The sequence below is a fragment of the Harmonia axyridis genome, chromosome 4 (assembly GCF_914767665.1).
Source record: "Harmonia axyridis chromosome 4, icHarAxyr1.1, whole genome shotgun sequence".
In the NCBI taxonomy this organism is placed as follows: domain Eukaryota; kingdom Metazoa; phylum Arthropoda; class Insecta; order Coleoptera; family Coccinellidae; genus Harmonia; species Harmonia axyridis.
In genome coordinates this window covers 30,763,947-30,785,227 of record NC_059504.1, presented here as the reverse complement: position 1 = coordinate 30,785,227, position 21,281 = coordinate 30,763,947, and the positions used below count along the sequence as shown (strand labels likewise).

General features: G+C 32.4%; 1 protein-coding gene across 3 annotated transcripts in view; it reads left to right on the top strand.

Moving 5' to 3' along the window:
• LOC123678392 (neprilysin-2-like) overlaps positions 1 to 21,281 on the top strand; it is a 146,065-nt gene that overhangs the window by 111,978 nt on the left and 12,806 nt on the right. For 2 of the 3 annotated variants that reach the window (XM_045615396.1, XM_045615399.1), the window contains 3 exons: positions 2,218 to 2,520; positions 7,313 to 7,530; positions 7,608 to 8,081. In XM_045615396.1, coding sequence (XP_045471352.1) covers positions 2,218 to 2,520; positions 7,313 to 7,530; positions 7,608 to 8,081 — 995 coding nt within the window. The remainder of the gene's footprint in view (positions 1 to 2,217; positions 2,521 to 7,312; positions 7,531 to 7,607; positions 8,082 to 21,281) is intronic. The other variant, XM_045615397.1, reaches the window with a different exon arrangement.

The window sequence follows — 21,281 nt, the reverse complement described above, 5'->3', positions numbered from 1 at the left end:
AAAATAACTCCATTAAAATATGAAAATGAAGTTCATAACAAACTGAAAGGTAGAATATAGGTATTATATTTCTTCGTTTAATAAAACGCAAGCATAAAAAGTAAGGATAGGATTTAAATGAAGGAATTGTCACCAAGTATTATATAATTCCCGAAAAATGTATAGTTTACATTCTGACTTACTACGCTGTATTGATCGAACTCTAATAGACTTTTCTCAATCATGCAAATATTAAAATTCTTATTGACATTTTTCGATTAGAAACATGTCGTCCCTGTTGAAAAATAAGAAAATGGTTACCTTAAAGATTTGTTATGAAATGTAAAATTTAAAAATCTTGATAATAATGATTCGAAATCCAATTTCATATTCTCCTTTTTCTAAACAAATGAATTTTCTAAAGAATTAAATGAATATAAACATAATACGTATTTATTCATTTATTTTTATGTTTCAAGGTACCTAATAAAACTGATCTGTGCATTAAATTCACACAGAAGTGCCAGCGTCAGATGTTTGTTAATGTATTGAATTTCAAGACGATCAAAGACTAATCAGATTATGTAAAACGATTAAAGGCTACCAAAGCGTCGGCGCATATTTGTGTTATGACAAAAATTCGTTAGTGCTTAGTGCTTAGCAATCCGTAACTAAGCACTAAGCCTTTTGTGAAAGTGCTTCAATTACTAAGCACTAAGCACTGATTTCAAAAAGTGCTCGGGAGCACAAAAAGGCTTCAAGTGCTTTCGAAAGCACTAAGCACAATGCTTTGGCACTGCTCTGACAGTATTTCATTCTTAGAGTTCCGGAAATTGGCGAATGACAGCAAGTTTCGTCTTTTATAGGACTCGAAAACATTGGCGACGAAATCCACCGAGGCACAAGCATTGAACGCATCACATCTTTGTAAAATAATATGTTTAAAAATGCGAATAGAAGCTATTTTTGGCGATAGTATATTATTGTTATTTTTTTTTAACGTAAATTCTTTCCTGGCGGCCCTCCCTACGGAGTGACGGCCTCCTGAATGAAATTGAAAATCCATTTTAGTGGTATAAATTTCAAACTACTCAAACCTCTTGAAATAGTACGCTCAAATTTAAATGAGCTCTTTTAGTAATCCCTTCATAACTATAAACTATAACGTGCCTTTCTCTGCCAAAACTAGTTAAAAATCTTTGTAATTTTGTCGGATTCAATAACATCAACTGTAACTTTTTTGTTCCTTGAATAACTTTCGTATCCACTTTGTTGCCGACAAAAAAAAAGATTTATGGATCTTTTCAATAGGAATAAAACAATTAATTCCTTTGTTTACGATAAACAAGAGTAACTTTTTTTTAGCTTAATGTTCAAGCTATCTAAATTTGTTGTTTTTCACTCCTTATCATACAGGGTGTTGAAAATATAAGCATTAAAATGAACAACCTAGTCCGCCCCTGCTAAACTAAAAGAGCTAATTTTAATTTAAGGGCAGTATTTTCAGAGGACCTTACTGCTGTTCATCATATCAGATTTTCTTCAAATTATATTTAGTGCCTACTTTTAAATTGATTCCACTGAAATAGAATTCCAGTCACGTCATTTAGGAGGCCGTATATCCGTAGGGAGGGCCACATGAAAAAAAATAATGAAAACTTGTCATCTAATTTTTCTACGTTTTATCTGAATCCGAGATATTTCCCACATTTTTCCGGACACCCTGGATATGTGCTCTCATTATTAGAATGTAACATTAAATTGTACTATGCTGATTCCAGATATGTTATTCCCATGAAAATACTTATATCTCATTTACTCTCATTTCATGCTCCTGATCTATCCTTTCAATAGTACATTAAATTGTTCCTTGTAATGTATATTATCTTATTTTACTTAGTTATCGAAATATATCCTTATTCTATTGTTCCGATACTACAGTACATCATTCCTCAAATTATATTTATTCCCTTTATCTAAAGGTATCTATTCGTGTAATTACGCTTGTTCTATGGAATATTTTTGATATTTCGTTCGAGTAATGATCTTTCGAACTTTACCCAGATCAGGAGCAAAGGTAATCTACTCTACCAAATACAATATTTGTGAGGCAATAAATAATTTTGTCTAGTAGTTGGGAAATATGCATTATGAGGACATATGGTATTTTGTTTCCGTTTGTTTGTCGTTATTTCCAAAGTTTAATATGTTGAACTCTGAATTCAAAATTTGTTCCAGTTGATGCTTCCTGATCAAACATCACTCCATCTAGGTCATTGGTCGACTCTTTCTGAAACTAAGAGGAAATGTTTAAAAGAATATTCAAGAAAGGTGGATGAATCTCAAGAGAAAAAAATTAATATCACAGTTATCTACCAATCTTTTGAGCTGTGTCAAAAGAATTACAGTGACTATTTAGACTCCATAACCAATTCAATACTGGAATTAGACTTTTTCACAAACAGGTCAGACAGTGAGATCACTGCCAGGGTCAGAAGTATAAGAGTTTTCATAGAAATGGAAATATTATCGCAATTAGATGTAAGTATAAACATATTTAAATTGGGTTACTACAAGGTAGGTATTCAAAGTGTTTTAGAAAGTATACAGGGTTATTCGCGAAGACCGTTTCTTTTCAAATCAAATCAAATCAAATATATTCTCAACCAATAGTCTGTACAAAATTTTATAATTATAATAAACTAAATTAGATTAAAATTTCCATGGACAGGGGAGAATCACCTAGGCAATGCCTGTTTTGTGTCCTTCTTACCCGTCTGTTATGGAGTGAAAATAATAGTACAGACCTGTGCAAAAAACAAATAGTACTCCTTAGTTAGGGCTGCCATAAATGTTGGAACATCGACCGGGACAAATGGTACAGAAATAGGTTAAAATACCACACAAAAATTATAACCTCGTCTTCATTCATAATAATCCGGGGTTTCTAGGATTATTGACTTTTTTGCGCTTGGTAGTTGAATTTTAACACATTCCCCAACAAAATAAGAGTAATTTATTCAGACATATTCACTGAAATAATTTATAAAGAGCAAAAACAAAATAATAACAACTTGTAATAAAAACAACATAAAGTCGCAACAATAAAGAAGTAGGTAGGTACCCTTTTTTTAGGCTTGATCCTTGGTGCCATTTTTCTTAATCCATTTATATTTTTCAAAGTTTTGGCCTTTCCAATTAATTTTTTTCTTACATAATTATAAAAATCTACGAATGTCATTTTATAATTATAAATAATTCAAATTATGCTCTCCACTGTGCTTACTGCGTATGATGCATTTCGTTATTAAACCACTGTCAAGATCTCATAGAAAAGAAAACACCCGTTCCACATGAACATTGTGTTCCAGAATTGCGAAAATATATTGCTAAGAATTCAAATACCTAGGTACGTACATAAATTTTTCATTAACGGAATCTTCAAGCGTGAAATCTTTCCCATTCAAATATGCATCAGTTTCTTCTTCTAGATTTCATGAAGGAACATCGTTCAAAATCATTCATGCAAATATATCGAATTTAGTCATTGGCCGAGTCCACCATATTCGAAATATCGGGTGTTGTGAAAAATCTCTGGCTTCACTGTCAAATTCAACTTATTGCGTTGTATTCATCATGCCATCATTCTTTAGTTTGTTATAGACTTGATTTATTTGGTACCCAAAATATTTATTTAGTAATCTTTCATTCAACACTTTCTTAATATCCTCTCAATTGATTTTTACTTTAATAATAGTAATTAATGATTTTTCAAACCTGTCAATCAGTTTGCCAACTAGAAATGCTTGACTGTGTAGAAATAGAGTATTAAGTTCTAATAAAAAGTAAAAAAAAATCAGTTACAACTTTTGAGGCCTTTTCAGCTAAGAATTTTTTTTTCAATTGCACCCAAAGCTTCAGCAAGCGTTCAATAGCTAGAAGTAGTGAAAGACATCGAATTCTAGAATGAGAAAGTACATTGCTGTAAGTTATTTCTGCATACTCATAAAAATATTTCATCGTTCGACCCTTACAGAAAATATCGAAAAATGTCTTTGAAAACAATCTCTTCTAATTAAAAAAAACTCGCCTTCATTTCACTTCAAAGTAAGTACCCATTTGTGTTATCCGGAAATATTTTATATGGAAATATAAAGGTCCTCTAAGGATTCAAAATAAATAAAGTAATTGTATAAGACGATTCATTTGGCCATGTGTCTAATTTTAATCATTTTATTTTCAATACTTCCGTTTCTGAAAAACAATGTTTGAGCAACGGAAACAGCTTTTCAGCTTGATGATTACTGGAATCCGTTGAGATTCCATGGATACAAATTTTGTCTCACCTACTCTATATAAGGAAATATGAATCTCATAACGGACAAATTACTGACCGGGACAATTTAATAACTGACCGGGACACGGGGACTCAATGGTCCAAACCGGGACATATCCCGGTGTACCGGGACGTATGGCAGCCCTATCCTTAGTGCACCCAAAAACATAGTAAACGGGATCATGAACAGCGATGAGGAGGAGAAGGTGAAAATAACATGTTCAACGGCAAATGCATACACACCACGACTTCATCTAGTAGATATCAAAATCAGAACCATACTCGCCTATATATTCCTTAATTTCTCTCTTGAATTATTCGATCCTACTGATATTTTTTAATCGAATTGGGAGTAGATTATATAATTTTGGCCCATGGAAAAACACAAACCTTTGTGTATGGCTTTTATGAAAAAGCGGTAATATAAGCTGTGAACTTTCGGCAAATCTAGTTTTTACTGTTGGAGGAGCTGTGATATAATTTTTTCTATTTGAAAACATCCACACAAGACAATGATACGTATACAAACATCTCAAACTAAACAGCCCGGTTTCCGAGTACAACTGAAGAGTCGGAAATCGCCTATCCCTTCTTGAAACAATCCTGATCAAGGTGTTTTGGGCCACTTGTAAGTGATACAAACTGTTACGAAAAGCGCCCCCCCATACGATAGTGCAATATCTAATTATAGATTCTGCTAGCGACTTATATACCAGAAGTAAATTATCGCGAGAAAGGATATCTCTGAGAGTATAAAACCTATACATTAAGAGTCTTATCCTCTTCAAAACAAACTCCGCCTGGCTGTCCCATCTCAAATGCTGGTCAATTATCAGGCCCAAATACTTAACAGTGGAAGTCTTCTCCATAGAATTACACTGACACAATGAATTGCGAGTGCAGGTGGATTCATGTATTTTTAAATCTGGCTGATCACTTGATAGGATAGAAAATGCAACATATCTAGTCTTATCCACATTCAAGCTCAAAAGATTATTGCTCAACCAAATGGCCAGAATATTTCGAAGAAAAACTCAATTCAAACACTTTCAATTTTATATTCAAATTTTGTTGGGAGATATTACTTGAAAAATAGATTCGTTCGACTTCTGGCTCCACCGGAAATGATACCAACTTTGGTTTTCAAATATAACAATCAGTTTTTTGTAGTAATAATCAGACTACTTAAATTATACATTGCTTCAATGTACTTAATTATTTCCATATTCTTCCCAGAAAATTTGTGTGACATCTAAAAAAATTTCAAATAAGGCTTTTTTCCAAAGTTGTTAACGTTCAGAAGAACTGATGTTTTGAAATATTCATCTCATCAAAAGTGATTGAATTCGAGGATTTGAGGACGTCAATGAGTCGAACCTTATAGTTATACAGCCGGACAAACAGAATCGAATTTGATGACGGATAATACATCAGTGAAGTGAACTTCATTGTTTGAAACCATTTCCGACAAGAACTCATAAGTTACAGACATTGAGATGGAATTATACAGCGTGAACAAGCGCTCAAAATGTTGATTCTAACACCTTTCATAAAATTTCGTATCACATTTGTTTTAGAATCATATATTTTTTCAAACCTGCATAACACAAGATTTTACTTCAAATTTTGCTCCCTGATACGACACTTGGTTATTATTGAATAGAATACCAATAATTTCAAATATTAAAACCGTTGGAATGGATGAAGAAATTTAAATATTAAATTTCGTTCAACAAGTTTCTGAAAATGCATGAATTTTACTTTGAAACATATTTGTACTCCATTGAATCCCCTTAGACTTGAAACATTAGGATTATTTACAATCATGATAGGTAATAGCATTGGTGAAGTTTGCCCAGCCGGGTGGACCCCACGAAAAAAGACCATGAAACCGGACCGGATGTCAAGGAATCTAAGAACTACTTCGCCGACAGTTGAATTAGAAGTCTGATATTTAAATCTATACATTATGTATTTGTTTATGTATTGAAAATAGTCATTTTCATTCGTTTATTTAGTTGTTAAAAAAATTCTCAATGGAAAATTTATTATTTAAATTTGTGGCGCCATCTGCTTTTGCAATTTCTGACTATGGGTGTAATGTAGAATGCCTTGGTGACGAATAGGTAGGGTTTTCGTAATTATAAGTTCGACAATATGAATCTCTTCGAATTATCTATTTCGAATAGAAATAAAACTACTGATCCCGGTATTGATTCGTGAATTCGTAAATCATACAACCAGATGGCGCGAATGGTGAATCAACTATAATCAATACTCGAAGCGTAAGTTCTCAACTACACCCAAAGATGACTCAAGTTGTGTTATACATCTTTTGATTTATTTTCAGAATTGAACTTCAGTATGTTATGATTCGTGGAAAAACTGACTACGTTTGAATTCAAAATATACAAAATTCAAGGCGAGATAGAAATCATTATATCAATAGTTTCTCGAGTAAATCTGAAACTGAAAAAAATAGTTGAACAACGAAGAGGTGAAATCTATAATGATAATATAATGATTCTTTTGTTAACTTTTTTTTGTTTGTTAATAATAATAGTTTATTGATCCTTTTAGACAAACAAGGTATGTATAGGACAAGTCACAAATGCAAAAATAATAAGAATTCAGACATTTTCTAAGCTATCATTATAGTACTCATTAACACTTTGAAAACACTTCTTTAGAAGTAAAGACTTAACAACTTTCTTAAATTTAAATAAATTGAGCGACTTAATGTTACTAGGTAGATGGTTAAATAACTTAATACACTGGTACTTAGGTGACATTTCAAATTTTGATGTCTTATGTTTGGGAATTGACAATATTTTCTTATTCCTAGTGTTATGGGAATGAAAGCTTGACAATTTTACAAAACTTTCCTCATTTTCCTTTGCAAAAACCAAACATCTCAATATGAAAATGAAAGCCATTTTGGAAAATTACTCAGAATTTAATTATTGTTCTAAAAATAATTCACTTCATTATTTCCAGGATATACCAACAACGTCCAATTTGGAAGAAAGTTATATCAAGTATCAATTCATTGAGAAATCAGTTGGACAATTGCAGGAAGATTTTCCAAAGATTGACTGGGAAATACTTTTTGCAATACTTACTAACAAAACTATAAATAGGGAAACAATCATACATTTATACGATGAGGAAAATTTGGAATCAATTTTCAGAAGAATTTCTTCCGCAGAAAATAGGTAAGTTAGACACTGTTGTTTGGAACATCTTGAAAAATCATTCTTCGAACCGTGCCGTCATAAATTTAATTTTCCAGGAAATTAAACAATGCATTTTTGACTTTATTAGGAGATAACTTATTCGAGTCCACTGTTATATCTTCTCACAGACATAGTCGTGAAAAATATTGTAGAGACCAAACCAAAGAACTCATGCCTGATATTGTCAATTACCTCCATAAAGTCATTGCTGAAGCAGAAATTGTACAGAAAAAAAATGAAATTATAAAGGAAATGTTCGAAAATCTGAAGAGAGAGTTTACAAACACTTTACAACAAAGGTCGTGGCTTGATAACGCATCGAAAACCTCTATTACAGAAAAGTTGAATGATTTAGAATTGGTACTATTCGAAACTGTGGATATTGAACAAGAGAGATTGTACTTGGAAAAAGTTTATGAATCTATAGATATTTCGCGAGGAAAATATCAACACAATTATTTTGATTTGATGGCATTTAAAAGGAGAAAAATTTTTTCACTAATGGGTGAACCATTGTCACCTCAAAATGTGTAAGTAAATTTTTTCAATCATAGGAAAACAAGAAAAAAATAAGATAGGCAGTTTCTGGACAAAAGTGAAGATTTGGCTGACTAATGCTATTAACGATGTCATGCTGAGGAAATGGTTTATAATTATTTTAATATTATGGCCTTCCTACTTGTGAGTGTAACTACTATAAAGTAAAAACATAAGTTGCAAGCTAGGAAAACGCTGATGTGAAGTAAGAAGCATTTAATCGTTCATGCGTGTGCCAATTGCAAACGTGAAGACCACATAACTGTATATAGTCTCATATGTAGTCTCCAAGGGTGCAAAGCTCCTGATTTAATATGAGTGAGTTCCTCATTTTGTTTTCGATATTCTGATCGAATCTTATTCAGTTTTAACGTTGCTATAAACACCAAATTCGACAAACAAATTTTCTTGTTTTGCAGTTCTTTAAATAACAGGTGCACAAAATTTCTATCGGCTATATTTACGCAGCCCTATTCGTATTTTAGCCATTACAAACTTAACCGAGGCATTGAAGAACAGAACCTACCATGCAAATTCCACGTTTCTGATACTCTGCGCTCAAAAGCTCAAAAATATATGAGGAAAACACGTGAAATCAGGAGAATTTGCGTACTTCTCAAAATTTTGAAACCGTGGATTTTCTCCTGGAAAATTAGATACCAGTCAATCTGTTATTCTAATATAATTTTAAAAGTTTTTTGTTTATTATCACTATTGTTATTATAATTATGAATGTTACTCTCATAATTATATTGTAATTGATTGATCTACTCATTCATTTTGCCAACGATCATATTATTAGATAGTATTCATTCGTATGTGTGAAGTTCAAAAAGTTCATAGAAAAAAAAAAATATTTTCAAGAATTGGTGGGTTAATATCGGAAGTTCCATTCATAGTTAGCTTCCAACACTCGGACTTCTATATTCTACCGTGCATCAAAACTGCAGACATTTTCACGGATTCGTTTGTCTGTGAGATGCTATCATCAATTTCGAGACATTCTGAGGAAAATGTCTTGGCACCCCATTGTTAGATTGTCGAGATTTGTGAGATACAAATCACATATAATATGTTAATGACATCAATAGTGATCACAATTGTTTTCCCTAGGATATGATTATGATTTTCCCATTTTCCCCCATTACAGCTCGCGATGCCTGGTTATGAACATTTCGGCTAACATATTTGATATTATTGGACATCAGATATATGAGAATTCAGTTATTATGGTCTCTCTTAAAAAAATCTCACAATATGTCTCATGTGAATTATTGTGGCGTCATCTTGTGGCATGAAAAGATGTATGGAAGATCTTGGATTTTGTATCTCATTTCATAGCCAATGTGGAGCAGTGTATAAAAAATTATCGATGGCGGTGCCTAATATAACCAAGGATGATCATTTCTCAGTCGGGTTCTGGCCGCCGAACAACCAAATTCCATCCCAACCAGAAATGACAGATCCCCGATTGATGAGCAAAAACCCCGAAAATTGCAAAAAATCCATTTTCAAAGCTCCATATCTCGAAAACTGTCCATTTTTGAGCTTTGTGGCTATAGACACTTCTGATCAGTTTATCAAGAATCACAACATATCAAAAATTAAGCCAAATTAACGGAAAGCCATTTTCTATACTAAACGTGCGGAAACCTTTTTTGGATTTCTCCTAATTTTCCCACATGTATTACATATAATTCACACTCGCATTCATCCTTATGTCAACATACAATTTTAATTTCTTCTCAAAGACTTGAACAACCACTAAACATCCATGCGCTACCACAGATCAACTCCGTTGGGCTCAACCTTTGCTTATGTACCCAGTCACAAATTTGTTGGATTTCTCCTAATTTTCCCACATGTATTACATATAATTCACACTCGCATTCATCCTTATGTCAACATACAATTTTTATTTTTTCTCAAAGACTTGAACGACCACAAAACATCCATGCGCTACCACAGATCAACTCTGACCGATATTCATCCTTTTCGCTTGTTGGGCTCAACCTTTGGTTATGTACCCAGTCACAAATTTGTTGGATTTATCCTAATTTTCCCACATGTATAACATATAATTCACACTCGCAATCATCCTAATGTCAACAACCAATTTTTATTTTTTCTCAAAGACTTGAACAACCACTAAACATACATGCCCTCACTGAGATTCGAACCCGGACTTTCATTGCCGCAGTCGAGGTCTCTGTCGACCACGCCACCGAGGCGGCTCTGACCGATGTATTTGCAAAGAGCCTATAAACATTGTAAACTACGTTTCTCTGTTTCAATGTCAACTACGTGAATTATGCAACTTTCGTATTTTTTTCTTAGGTACTTAAGAACCTTCTCCTAATAATTACAAATACAACAAAAAAAGAATTAGTGAAATCGGTCCAGCCATTCACGCGTGATGCCGTGACCAAGGGAAAAAGGGATTCATTTATATATATATTGTTATGGAATGGTATTATCAACTTATAAAATCAATGAGAATACATTACCAGACTCTATCTTTCGGAAACTACAGCAAATTCATCAAATAGATAATAAAATTTAACTTGATATGATCCAATAATTTTAAAGAAAAGTAGAGTAACTTTATTCATTTATTCCATTCATTTGCACATTATAAAAGTAGCATAAATCCAATATTTCTCAAGTACTATATCAATATTCATTCAAAACATCTCAGGATCTGAAACAAAATGAAAATATTAATAAAATTCAAGTTCAATTTGATAAAATCAACAAAAGATATTCAACTCAAGTATCAGGAACCATTTATATATCATGTAAATAATGTTAAAAGAGTCAAAAGACTGAATATTCAATTTTCATTCAAAATGATTAAAAATAATCATTTATTTTATATGTCCTATGTTAATTTTCATGAAATAGCTTGTGATCTAGTGAATTACATCTAGATGCAATCTCAAAAATGTAATATTAGCTGAAATTCCTAATAAAATTGTAAAAAATGGATAGGGATAGGATATCGAATGATAAATCAGGGATTCCAAAGTAATTAATGTCTCAAACATACAAAAATGTATATATTTCTTTAGATTATAGTATAATTTAAAAATATGTAGTAAATTTTAGGAGTTATAGATAGAAATCTTTGAATATTAGGCCAAAGAAAGTGAATATTAGAAAAATTTCAAAATTGTATATAGAATATTTGAAAATTTTGTAACTTCGAATCGACCGAATGCAACATATGTGGTACCAAAAGATGGGGAATTAAATGAAGAAATTAACTAGATCAAGATTGAAGAGAGAAAACTTACCTCAAAAGAGAAAATTGCGAAAGCATCATATTTGGAAAATTTTTTGACATCCAAGGCAATCTTGATTTCAAGAAAAAATTGAAAATCTATATAAAGCCCAGCCGAATGACAGCTAATCAGTCAGTAAAAAACCATTGTTGAGAGCACGTCACCTGACTCAAGAAATTTACCTGAAATAATTGATAAACGAAAGAATTTATTTACGAAAATTTGCAAGATATTAAAATTGTTAAATACGTACCTGAAAATCATTGTGAGAAGAAGTGGAAAATTATTTAATCAATTTCAAGAAGAAATTTCCCTGGATTCAAGCAAGTTGAAGCAATATTAAATGGAAAATGGATTCAAAACAATGCAACTGAATTAATACGAATTAAGGTTATAATCCATTCGAGGTTAGGAGCATAGAAGACGATACCATACCATAACATAGAACACTGATGAGGTCGATGAAGATTTAAATACGTAAATATAAGATTAGATTAATATAAATTTAGTTATTAGATAAGAATTTTTTATAGTTAGTGAATTTTGAAAATATTAATTAAATTAAAAAAAATATATAATTGAATTTGAATGAACCCTCCTGAGATATATAGAGTCGGCGCAAAATTATAAAAGATATAGTATCAAATTTAGTTATTGGATCGAATCAATTTAAATCAAATCAACAACAACATAATAACAACTTGAATATATATGATCCATAACAATATATATATATATATATATATATATATATATATATATATATATATATATATATATATATATATATATATATATATATATATATATATATAGATACACACGTTCATGGTCCTTCGAGCCGAATCAATCAATCTGTTAAGTTTTGATCAAGGTTCGTAGAACTCAACGCCGCCATTGTCCAAAGATTCACCCCTGAAGTTAGTTATAGATAATTCCGCGCACTTTATTTGTGTGCTGCGCGCAGTCGTCCTTATAATGACGGCTGGCTATAATGATAATTTAACTATGTCCGTTTTATCTGTAGCACTTCTATGTTCTTGACCCTTTTCGATGGTTCGACAAAAAGGTCGAGGTGGGGTAAGAGATCGAACCGTCACTCCAATTAATTCGAGCTCAAGTCAGTTCAGTAATATTCAACACACAGTCTAGTAAGTACAAGTCAAGTACAGTTTAATATAGTTCTTCGTTGCTCTCGCCCCTTGAGACACAGTGTTCAGCTTGCACATTTCAAGTTAGTTAAATATTGGCCTAGTCGCCACGTGGTTAGAAAAGACCCTTCAGTCGGTCATCTTCATTAGTACCCTAGTCGGTAAATTGTTATTGGATAAGTGCCTGGAACTGATTCATAGTTCTCGATAACTAGCTAATATCTACATAATTTGGTCCTTCGAGCCGGATATAAATTTGATCCTTGGAGCCGTATATAAATTGGAGAATAATAATAATAATAATAATAATATCCTTTATTAGCTCCTTAATAATAAGAAATCAATAATTTTCTAAAATTCCTATAATTATCACAATTTTTTATTTCATTTGGCAATTCATTATATAGAGTTAATCCTTTTACAAGTGTTGACCCTGATGCCGAACAGGTACGAAAAGAATCTTCATAAAAGTTATTTCTATTTCTTGTATTATACTCATGCACTTCAGATATATACTTAATATTTTCAGATAAATGGTTTGGCAGCATTTTATGTTCAATCTTATAAATCATTTCTAATGTTCTGAATTTAATCCTTTGTCTTACATTCATCAAATTCAACGCTTCTAACATCAACCTAATTGGAGTTCTTCTATTACACCTCAAGGCCATTCTCATACCACGATTCAATATTTTCTGCAGCTTATCTATGCTATTCGATTTCAAGTTTAAAAATAATGATGCGCAAAAGTCCAAATGAGGTAAAACTATTGCCCTAAATAACAACGATCTAGTCTTTATATCTATTTTGTCACTAATTCTATTTATGAACTGAATTTTTTGTGCCATCTTCCCCGCAATATACTCATGTAATTTAAAATTCAAATTTTGATCCATTTTTACTCCCAAGTATTTAATTGATGTTGCTTCTTTCAATATATTTTTGTTTATTGACACTTTTATATTTTCTTTATTAATTTCCTTTAATCTAATTTCGCTACCAAAAAACATATATTGCGATTTATTTGAATTCACTATCAGTCTATTATCTCCCATCCAGTCATTTATTATTTCTAGATCTTCATTCATAATATTAACCATATGATCACTATTCTCTCCCGTAATATATAACATGGTATCATCCGCAAATGCTAATATTTTACAATGTTCCCTGAAGAAATTATCAACTTCCACAATTGAAGTATCACCCACGTGCCTGAAGCAGACATATTGGTTAACTTAGAGGTTAACTTTATTAACGCATGCGCAAAGTGTGGTGAATTATTTCGCAACAAGAGGTCGCTGTCTACGACGTATCGTTCCTGTCCAGAATCCATTTTGGTTCCAGTGCAAGCAGTTTTGGAGAGTGATAAGTCAATTTTAGAATATTTATTTAGTTTATATATAATTTTTATTTATTTTATATATTTCCTTAATTATTTCTTTTGTTCAAAATGTCTAATATCGATAATTTGATTAAACAAAGAACCATACTTAAGAGTAAACTAACTAGAATGGCCAATTGGTTCGGCCAAGATAATAATAAAGATAGAGAGGAATGTAGTGCTCGTAAATTTCAATTAGAGCAAATCTTCAAAGACTATGAACATGTTCAAACTCAGTTGGAGTTAATTGACTCTGCCTCATATGAAGAGGACAGAGATATTGTAGAAACTAAGTATTTCAAGGTTATATCTATGGCAACGAGAACTATGAATCAGTTCAAAAACTCGCCAAGTGAAAAACCTAATAAGCCCACTACTCATTCTAGCATAAAGTTACCGGAAATTTCGATTCCTAACTTCTCGGGTGATATTAAACAATGGCCGAGTTTCTTCGAACTATTCAACGCCCTCATAACAGACAACGAAAGGTTGTCTGACATCCAACGGTTGATGTACTTAAAATCAGCATTATCAAAAGAACCGTTACAACTTATTGAAAACTTGGAAGTTGTAGGTTTGAATTTCAACATAGCTATTAACACTTTGAAAGACAGATATGATAATCCATATCTTATTGTCAACTCTTATATTCGTAAACTATTGAATGTTCCCTCCTTGACGAAAAGTAATGAACACGCGTTAAGAGATTTTATTACGCAAATCAAGACAAATATCGCTGCCTTGAAGACTTATAAATTATCGGAGAAATTAACGGATTTGATTCTCATACAAATTTTCACCCAGAAATGGGATTTCACTCTGAAAAAAGAATTTGAAGAAGAAAAGAATACTTCAGAATTTCCAACGCTCCCAGAATTTATTGGTTTCTTAGAAAAGAAATATAAGGTACTCGAAAATTTAGGTTCAACCGAACAAACAGGTCATTCGAAATTCAAAACTTCCCCTAAATATGCCCATACTAATTCTAATCATGCTAACACGTCGAACAGAACGAACAAAAATAAATTTTTCAAATGTCTTATGTGTAATACGGATGAACATAAGATATATTCGTGTAGGAAATTCATGAATTTGTCTCCTAACGATCGTCACAGTCTAGTGAAAGAAAAAAATGCTTGTCTGAATTGTCTTACGTTGGATCATAGTGTACAATCGTGTTCTAGTCAACACACCTGTTTCAATTGCCATAAAAAGCATCATAGTTTGCTCCATTTCAATAGGACTTCAACTCACCATTATTCTAATGAAGTTCCTAATCCAAGATCCAACAAAGAAGTATCCAGATCAAATAATCTGTCACAAATTCAGAATGAATCTCAAGCAGTTTCTTATTTGTCTACTAGAGCTCAACCAATCATTACAACTCGTAATGAAAATATTAGTCCAGGTCAAAATATGTCTAGTCTTTCATCCCTCTCTTCTAACAATCAAGTCCTTTTAGCTACTGCCTGTGTAAAATTGTATGATTCATACAACAAGCAAGTTATTGTTCGTTGTTTGACTGACTCCACAAGTCAAACATCTTTCATAACTGAAGATCTGGTCAACAGACTTCATCTCGAGCCTTATAATCAAACGATTCAAATTTCTGGCATCTCACAAAGTTGTTCTATGTCAAATAGAATGATAGATCTAACAATTCATTCATTAGTATACCCTCATCGAAAGTTTAAGGTTTCCTGTGCTATCCTCAAAAATATAACATGCCAACAACCACAGTCATATATCAACTCATGTTCTCTCCCCATTCCTGTTGGCATTAAATTAGCGGATATCAAGTTCAACATTCTTTCCAATATTGATATTCTTTTGGGTGCAGATATCTATTTCGAAATCATTATGGATGGCATCATTAAATTAGGTCCTGGTCAACCTGTTCTTCAAAATTCCCACTTAGGATATCTAATTGCAGGAAAAGTCCCACAGTCAGCTCACATGTCTCGCGCTACTCACTTAGCATTGGCACAATTTTCCCAAAATTCAATTGAATCTTCAAAGTCAATTGTTAATCAAGAAGATTCACTAAATAATATTCTGACTGAGTTCTGTTAAATTGAGGAGATATCTAATCAATCTGAACACATTTTATCTTCAGCAGAAGAGAATGCTGAACGGATAGTCAAAAACAAAACAATTCGGTTTCCGTCGGGTAGATTTCAAGTTGACCTACCATTCAAAACTCCAAACGAACCATTTAAATTAGGTGATTCGTATTCGCAAGCGAAGAAAAGATTCTTGAATTTCGAAAGAAGACTACAAAATAATCAGGAATTGAAACATCAGTATTCGGGATCTTTAAAAAATTATTTATCCTTAGGACATGCAAAATATGTACCTTTAGTCTCAAAAAATGAATTGTTTCAGAACAAATATTTCTTCCCTCATCCTTGTATAATGCGTGAGCAAGGCCTCACAACTAAACTTCGAGTAGTTTTCGATGGTTCAATGAAATCTTCATCTGGCTTTTCTATCAAAGGTTATACAGTACAACCCGACTTGTTGTATATTTTAATTCGGTTTCGTACGTTCAAATATGTTATGATTGCTGATAATTCAGTCACTTCACATCTAATTACAGCTAAAAGTCGTGTTGCACCTTTGAAAAAATTTACTATACCCAAGCACGAACTAATAAGTACACTACTTCTGTCTACCCTTGTTTCAAAAATGTCAACTTTAGCACCAATTCACTTACGAAATAGAAATTCTATAAATCTATGGTCTGATTCGGAAATAGCATTAGCATGGATTCGATCACATCCATCACGTTGGTCTGTATTTGTGTCAAATCGAATTGTGCAAATTCAGGACAATTCCAAAGATGCTACTTGGCGACATATTCGATCGCACCTGAATCCTGCAAATATATTTTCGAGAGAGTCATTGCCATCACAATTACTTGTCTCAGATTTATGGTGGCAGGGTCCCGATTTTCTTCTTCAATCAAATCTAGATCTAACACCGCCGCATAAATGGCCTTTAGCCCGTGTACTAGAATTGATTCCCGGAAAAGATTCACGCGTTCGCATTGTTCGTGTTAGAACTCAAGGAGGAACATTCACTAGAACAATCACTGAGATATGTACACTTCCATTCTGCACAGAAAACATTGACAATCAAGTATGATTATCAATATGACTCTTTCTTTCTTTACTTCTTTTATTTTTTATTTATTTTTTGTTTATTTCATTTGTTCCAAGAAATTATTTTCTTTATCATCACATCATTTTTTTTTTCTATTCATTTTCACTTTTATCCTTAACCTGGACGGTTCAGCCCGGGGAGTATGATAAGTTTTGATCAAGGTTCGTAGAACTCAACGCTGCCATTGTCCAAAGATTCACCCCTGAAGTTAGTTAAAGATAATTCCGCGCACTTTATTTGTATGCTGCGCGCAGTCGTCCTTATAATGACGGCTGGCTATAATGATAATTTAACTAGGTCCGTTTTATCTGTAGCACTTCTATGTTCTTGACCCTTTTCGATGGTTCGACAAAAAGGTCGAGGTGGGGTAAGAGATCGAACCGTCACTTCAATTAATTCGAGCTCAAGTCAGTTCAGTAATATTCAACACACAGTCTAGTAAGTACAAGTCAAGTACAGTTTAATATAGTTCTTCGTTGCTCTCGCCCCTTGAGAAACAGTGTTCAGCTTGCACATTTCAAGTTAGTTAAATATTGGCCTCGTCGCCACGTGGTTAGAAAAGACCCTTCAGTCGGTCATCTTCATTAGTACCCTAGTCGGTAAATTGTTATTGGATAAGTGCGTGGAACTGATTCATAGTTTTCGATAACTAGTTAAGCGAATCTTGTAAAGTGACATTGTGTAATTGTATATATAAACCTACTTCAATAAATAGTGAGGAAAATTTCATGGTCCTTCGAACTTCAACAACCCAGCACCTTACAGTCCAATTTATGTATGGATGTTCTTATCTAATAACTACACAATCCAATACACGTTCATGGTCCTTCGAGCCGGATCAATCAATCCATATACTCGTTCATGGTACTTCGAGCCAGAAGATCATTTTGTAATTCAAGCAATCATTCCCCATACACTCGTTCATGGTCCTTCGATAGCCAAATTCACAAGAATCAGTGACACAGCAGAAAAACACAGTAAGTCATTCACTATCCTTCTATATATTATTATCCACTTCAATTCCCTATTTTTGAGTTTTTTTAATCTGACAAAATACAGTGTACCTATATATCGGGTGTCCCAAGGTGAGTGGCCTATTAGATTATTATGGAAACTATTGATGATAAAGGTTTCAAATTTTGTGGATAGATATTTGGCCATGTAAGGTACATTTTTAAAATAATTTCACATTTCCAGTGTTGCCGAATGTACGAAAATTTGGCAACAACTTTGTTATTTTAAATGGGACATCCGGTATTTCTATTTTTTTTATGATACTCCATAAAATATTAAATCTATTCACTCCTTCTTTTCCATCCATATCTTTAACGGTTTTTGAGTTATTAATTATTTTTCTAAATTTTAGATCAAATTGGAGTATTACGAAAATGACTCTAGTTCGCTCAATATTTGAGATTTAAGTCAGAAATTTTGCAAGTCGTTAGATATTGATCTGATCTGTGTCACTGCTTTTGAATTATGGTTGTCAATAATACAGGACGGACCCAAAAAAATCATCATTTGCCAAGTTACAAAATTGTAAAAAAGTCTATTTTTTCAAATTAGACACCTAGTATATTTGTCGATTTTTGGAATCAGTACAACACACTCTACAATTTTTCTATTCACGTCTCTATACCTATCTCAACTGGATTCTGAGTTATATGCGTCAATAAGCGTTAATTTCTTTTGTATTGTTATTTTCTCTATGTCATTCATAAATCGATATATCAATGAATCAGTTCAATCCATAAATGTCAAAATAAACAATTATTGCCTAACAGGTGTTTTGTTCCGAGGTTTTTCTATAAATAATGGCTCAAGAAAGATATACACATATAACGCATATAACTCGGAATCCAGTTGAGATAGGTATAGGGACGTGAATAGAAAAATTGTAGAGTGTGTTGTACTGATTCCAAATATTGAAAAATATACTAGGTGTCTAATTTGAAAAAATAGACTTTTTTACAATTTTGTAACTTGGCAAATGATGATTTTTTTTGGTCCGTCCTGTATTATTGACAACCATAATTCAAAAGCAGTGACACAGATCAGATCAATATCTAACGACTTGCAAAATTTCTGACTTGAATCTCAAATATTGAGCGAACTAGAGTCATTTTCGTAATACTCCAATTTGATCTAAAATTTAGAAAAATAATTAATAACTCAAAAACCGTTAAAGATAGGGATGGAAAAGAAGGAGTGAATAGATTTAATATTTCATGGAGTATCATAAAAAAAATAGAAATACCGGATGTCCCATTTAAAATAACAAAGTTGTTGCCAAATTTTCGTACATCCGGCAACACTGGAAATGTGAAATTATTTTAAAAATGTACCTTACATGGCCAAATATCTATCCACAAAATTTGAAATCTTTACCATCAATAGTTTCCATAATAATCTAATAGGCCACTCACCTTGGGACACCCGATATATATATAACTAAATCAAAATGGTTGAAGCATTAAAACTCAAAAGAGGACAAATCAAAAGTCAACTAACTCGATTCAGCAATTTTCTATCAAATCTTTCGGATGGAAGTTGTAAAACGGACATTCACCAAATCAACAGTAGATTAGAAAAACTGAGAACGGTTTATGACAATTTCGATCAAATTCAAGGCAGTATCGAGTTAGAAACCAGGAAGATAGATGATGACGAGCGATCATATTTCGAGGAAACTCATTTTGACTTAGAAGCACAGGTACTCGAATTAATTTCTAAACATTCTCTTAAAACATGCCCTTCAGAAAACGGATCTGTTCATGCGAACAATCCAATAAGTTCAATAAAGCTGCCTCATTTAACCCTACCCGATTTCCAGGGTTGACTTTTCACGATACCTTCGACTCATTAATACATTCAAACTCTCAACTTTCTGATGTTCAAAAATTCTATTACTTAAAATCAAGTTTGAAATCAGAAGCTGCAGAGTTAATACGATCAATAGAAATCACCTCAGATAATTATACTATAGCATGTTCACTATTGAAAGAAAGGTATGAAAACAAAAGATTAATCATTCATACACATGTAAAATCAATATTTGAACTACCTCCTGTTAAAAACGAATCACTTTTTCATTTGAGAAAACTTCTAGACAATTTCAATAAAAATATTCGATCATTAAAAGCTCTAAATCAATCCATTGAAAGCTGGGATACTCTTTTAGTGTATATATTGTCATCAAAATTGGATTCAATTACCAAAAAAGAATGGGAAGAATTCGTGAACGCAAATTTAGATAATTAAACACTTCCCACAATATCAGAGTTGACTGATTTCCTGTCTAAAAGATGTCAACTTTTGAAAACAATTGAAAACAAAAGCAAACCTTCAACTAATCCCTATCGAGAAAACAAAATACATACAAATTTAGCAACGCAAAAACAAACATGTTCATTTTGTAAAGAAAATCATTTCAATTATCAATGTAGAAAATTCTTAGAAATGTCTACAAACGAAAGATTAGAAGAAGTTAAGAGAACCAAGCTTTGCACCAATTGCTTAAGAGATAATCACTCACAATTAAAATGCAAATCACTTTCTAATTGCCGAATTTGTAAGAAAAGGCACAATACGTTACTCCATAACAATACTAAAAGCGATACTAAAAGTCCAAATTTCTCGGTAACTGACGCATCTAGTAATTATTCAGTACCTACTCAGGTAGAAGAAAACAATAATCCACAAACCCATCAACCAAATTCGACTTTCACTTCAATACTAGAAAATAAGCCGACTAATTCTCTATTCTCAGAAAGTTCTCAGGTAATATTACCAACAGCTAAAATTAATATTTTTGACTCAAAGGGAAACTTAATATCGTGTAGAGCAATTCTAGATACTAGGTCACAAAGCAATTTCATATCTTCATCTTTAGCAGAAAAACTTAATCTCGAAGTTTCTAAAATCAATCTCCCAGTTATCGGTATAAATAATACCACAAGTCATATTCAAGGAAGATTAGAGACATCAATTATCTCAAATAATAGAAAATATCAAACTAAAGACACATTTTTAGTTGTTGATAAAATTACAAATCATATGACTCAAAATTCTTTCGACATTTCAAATTTAAATCGGCCAGACAACATCACCTTAGCTGACGATTCCTTTTACAAATCCGGTTCTATTGATGTATTGTTGGGTGCTAGTATATTTTTCGATATCTTATGCTCTGGACAAATTGAAACCAAT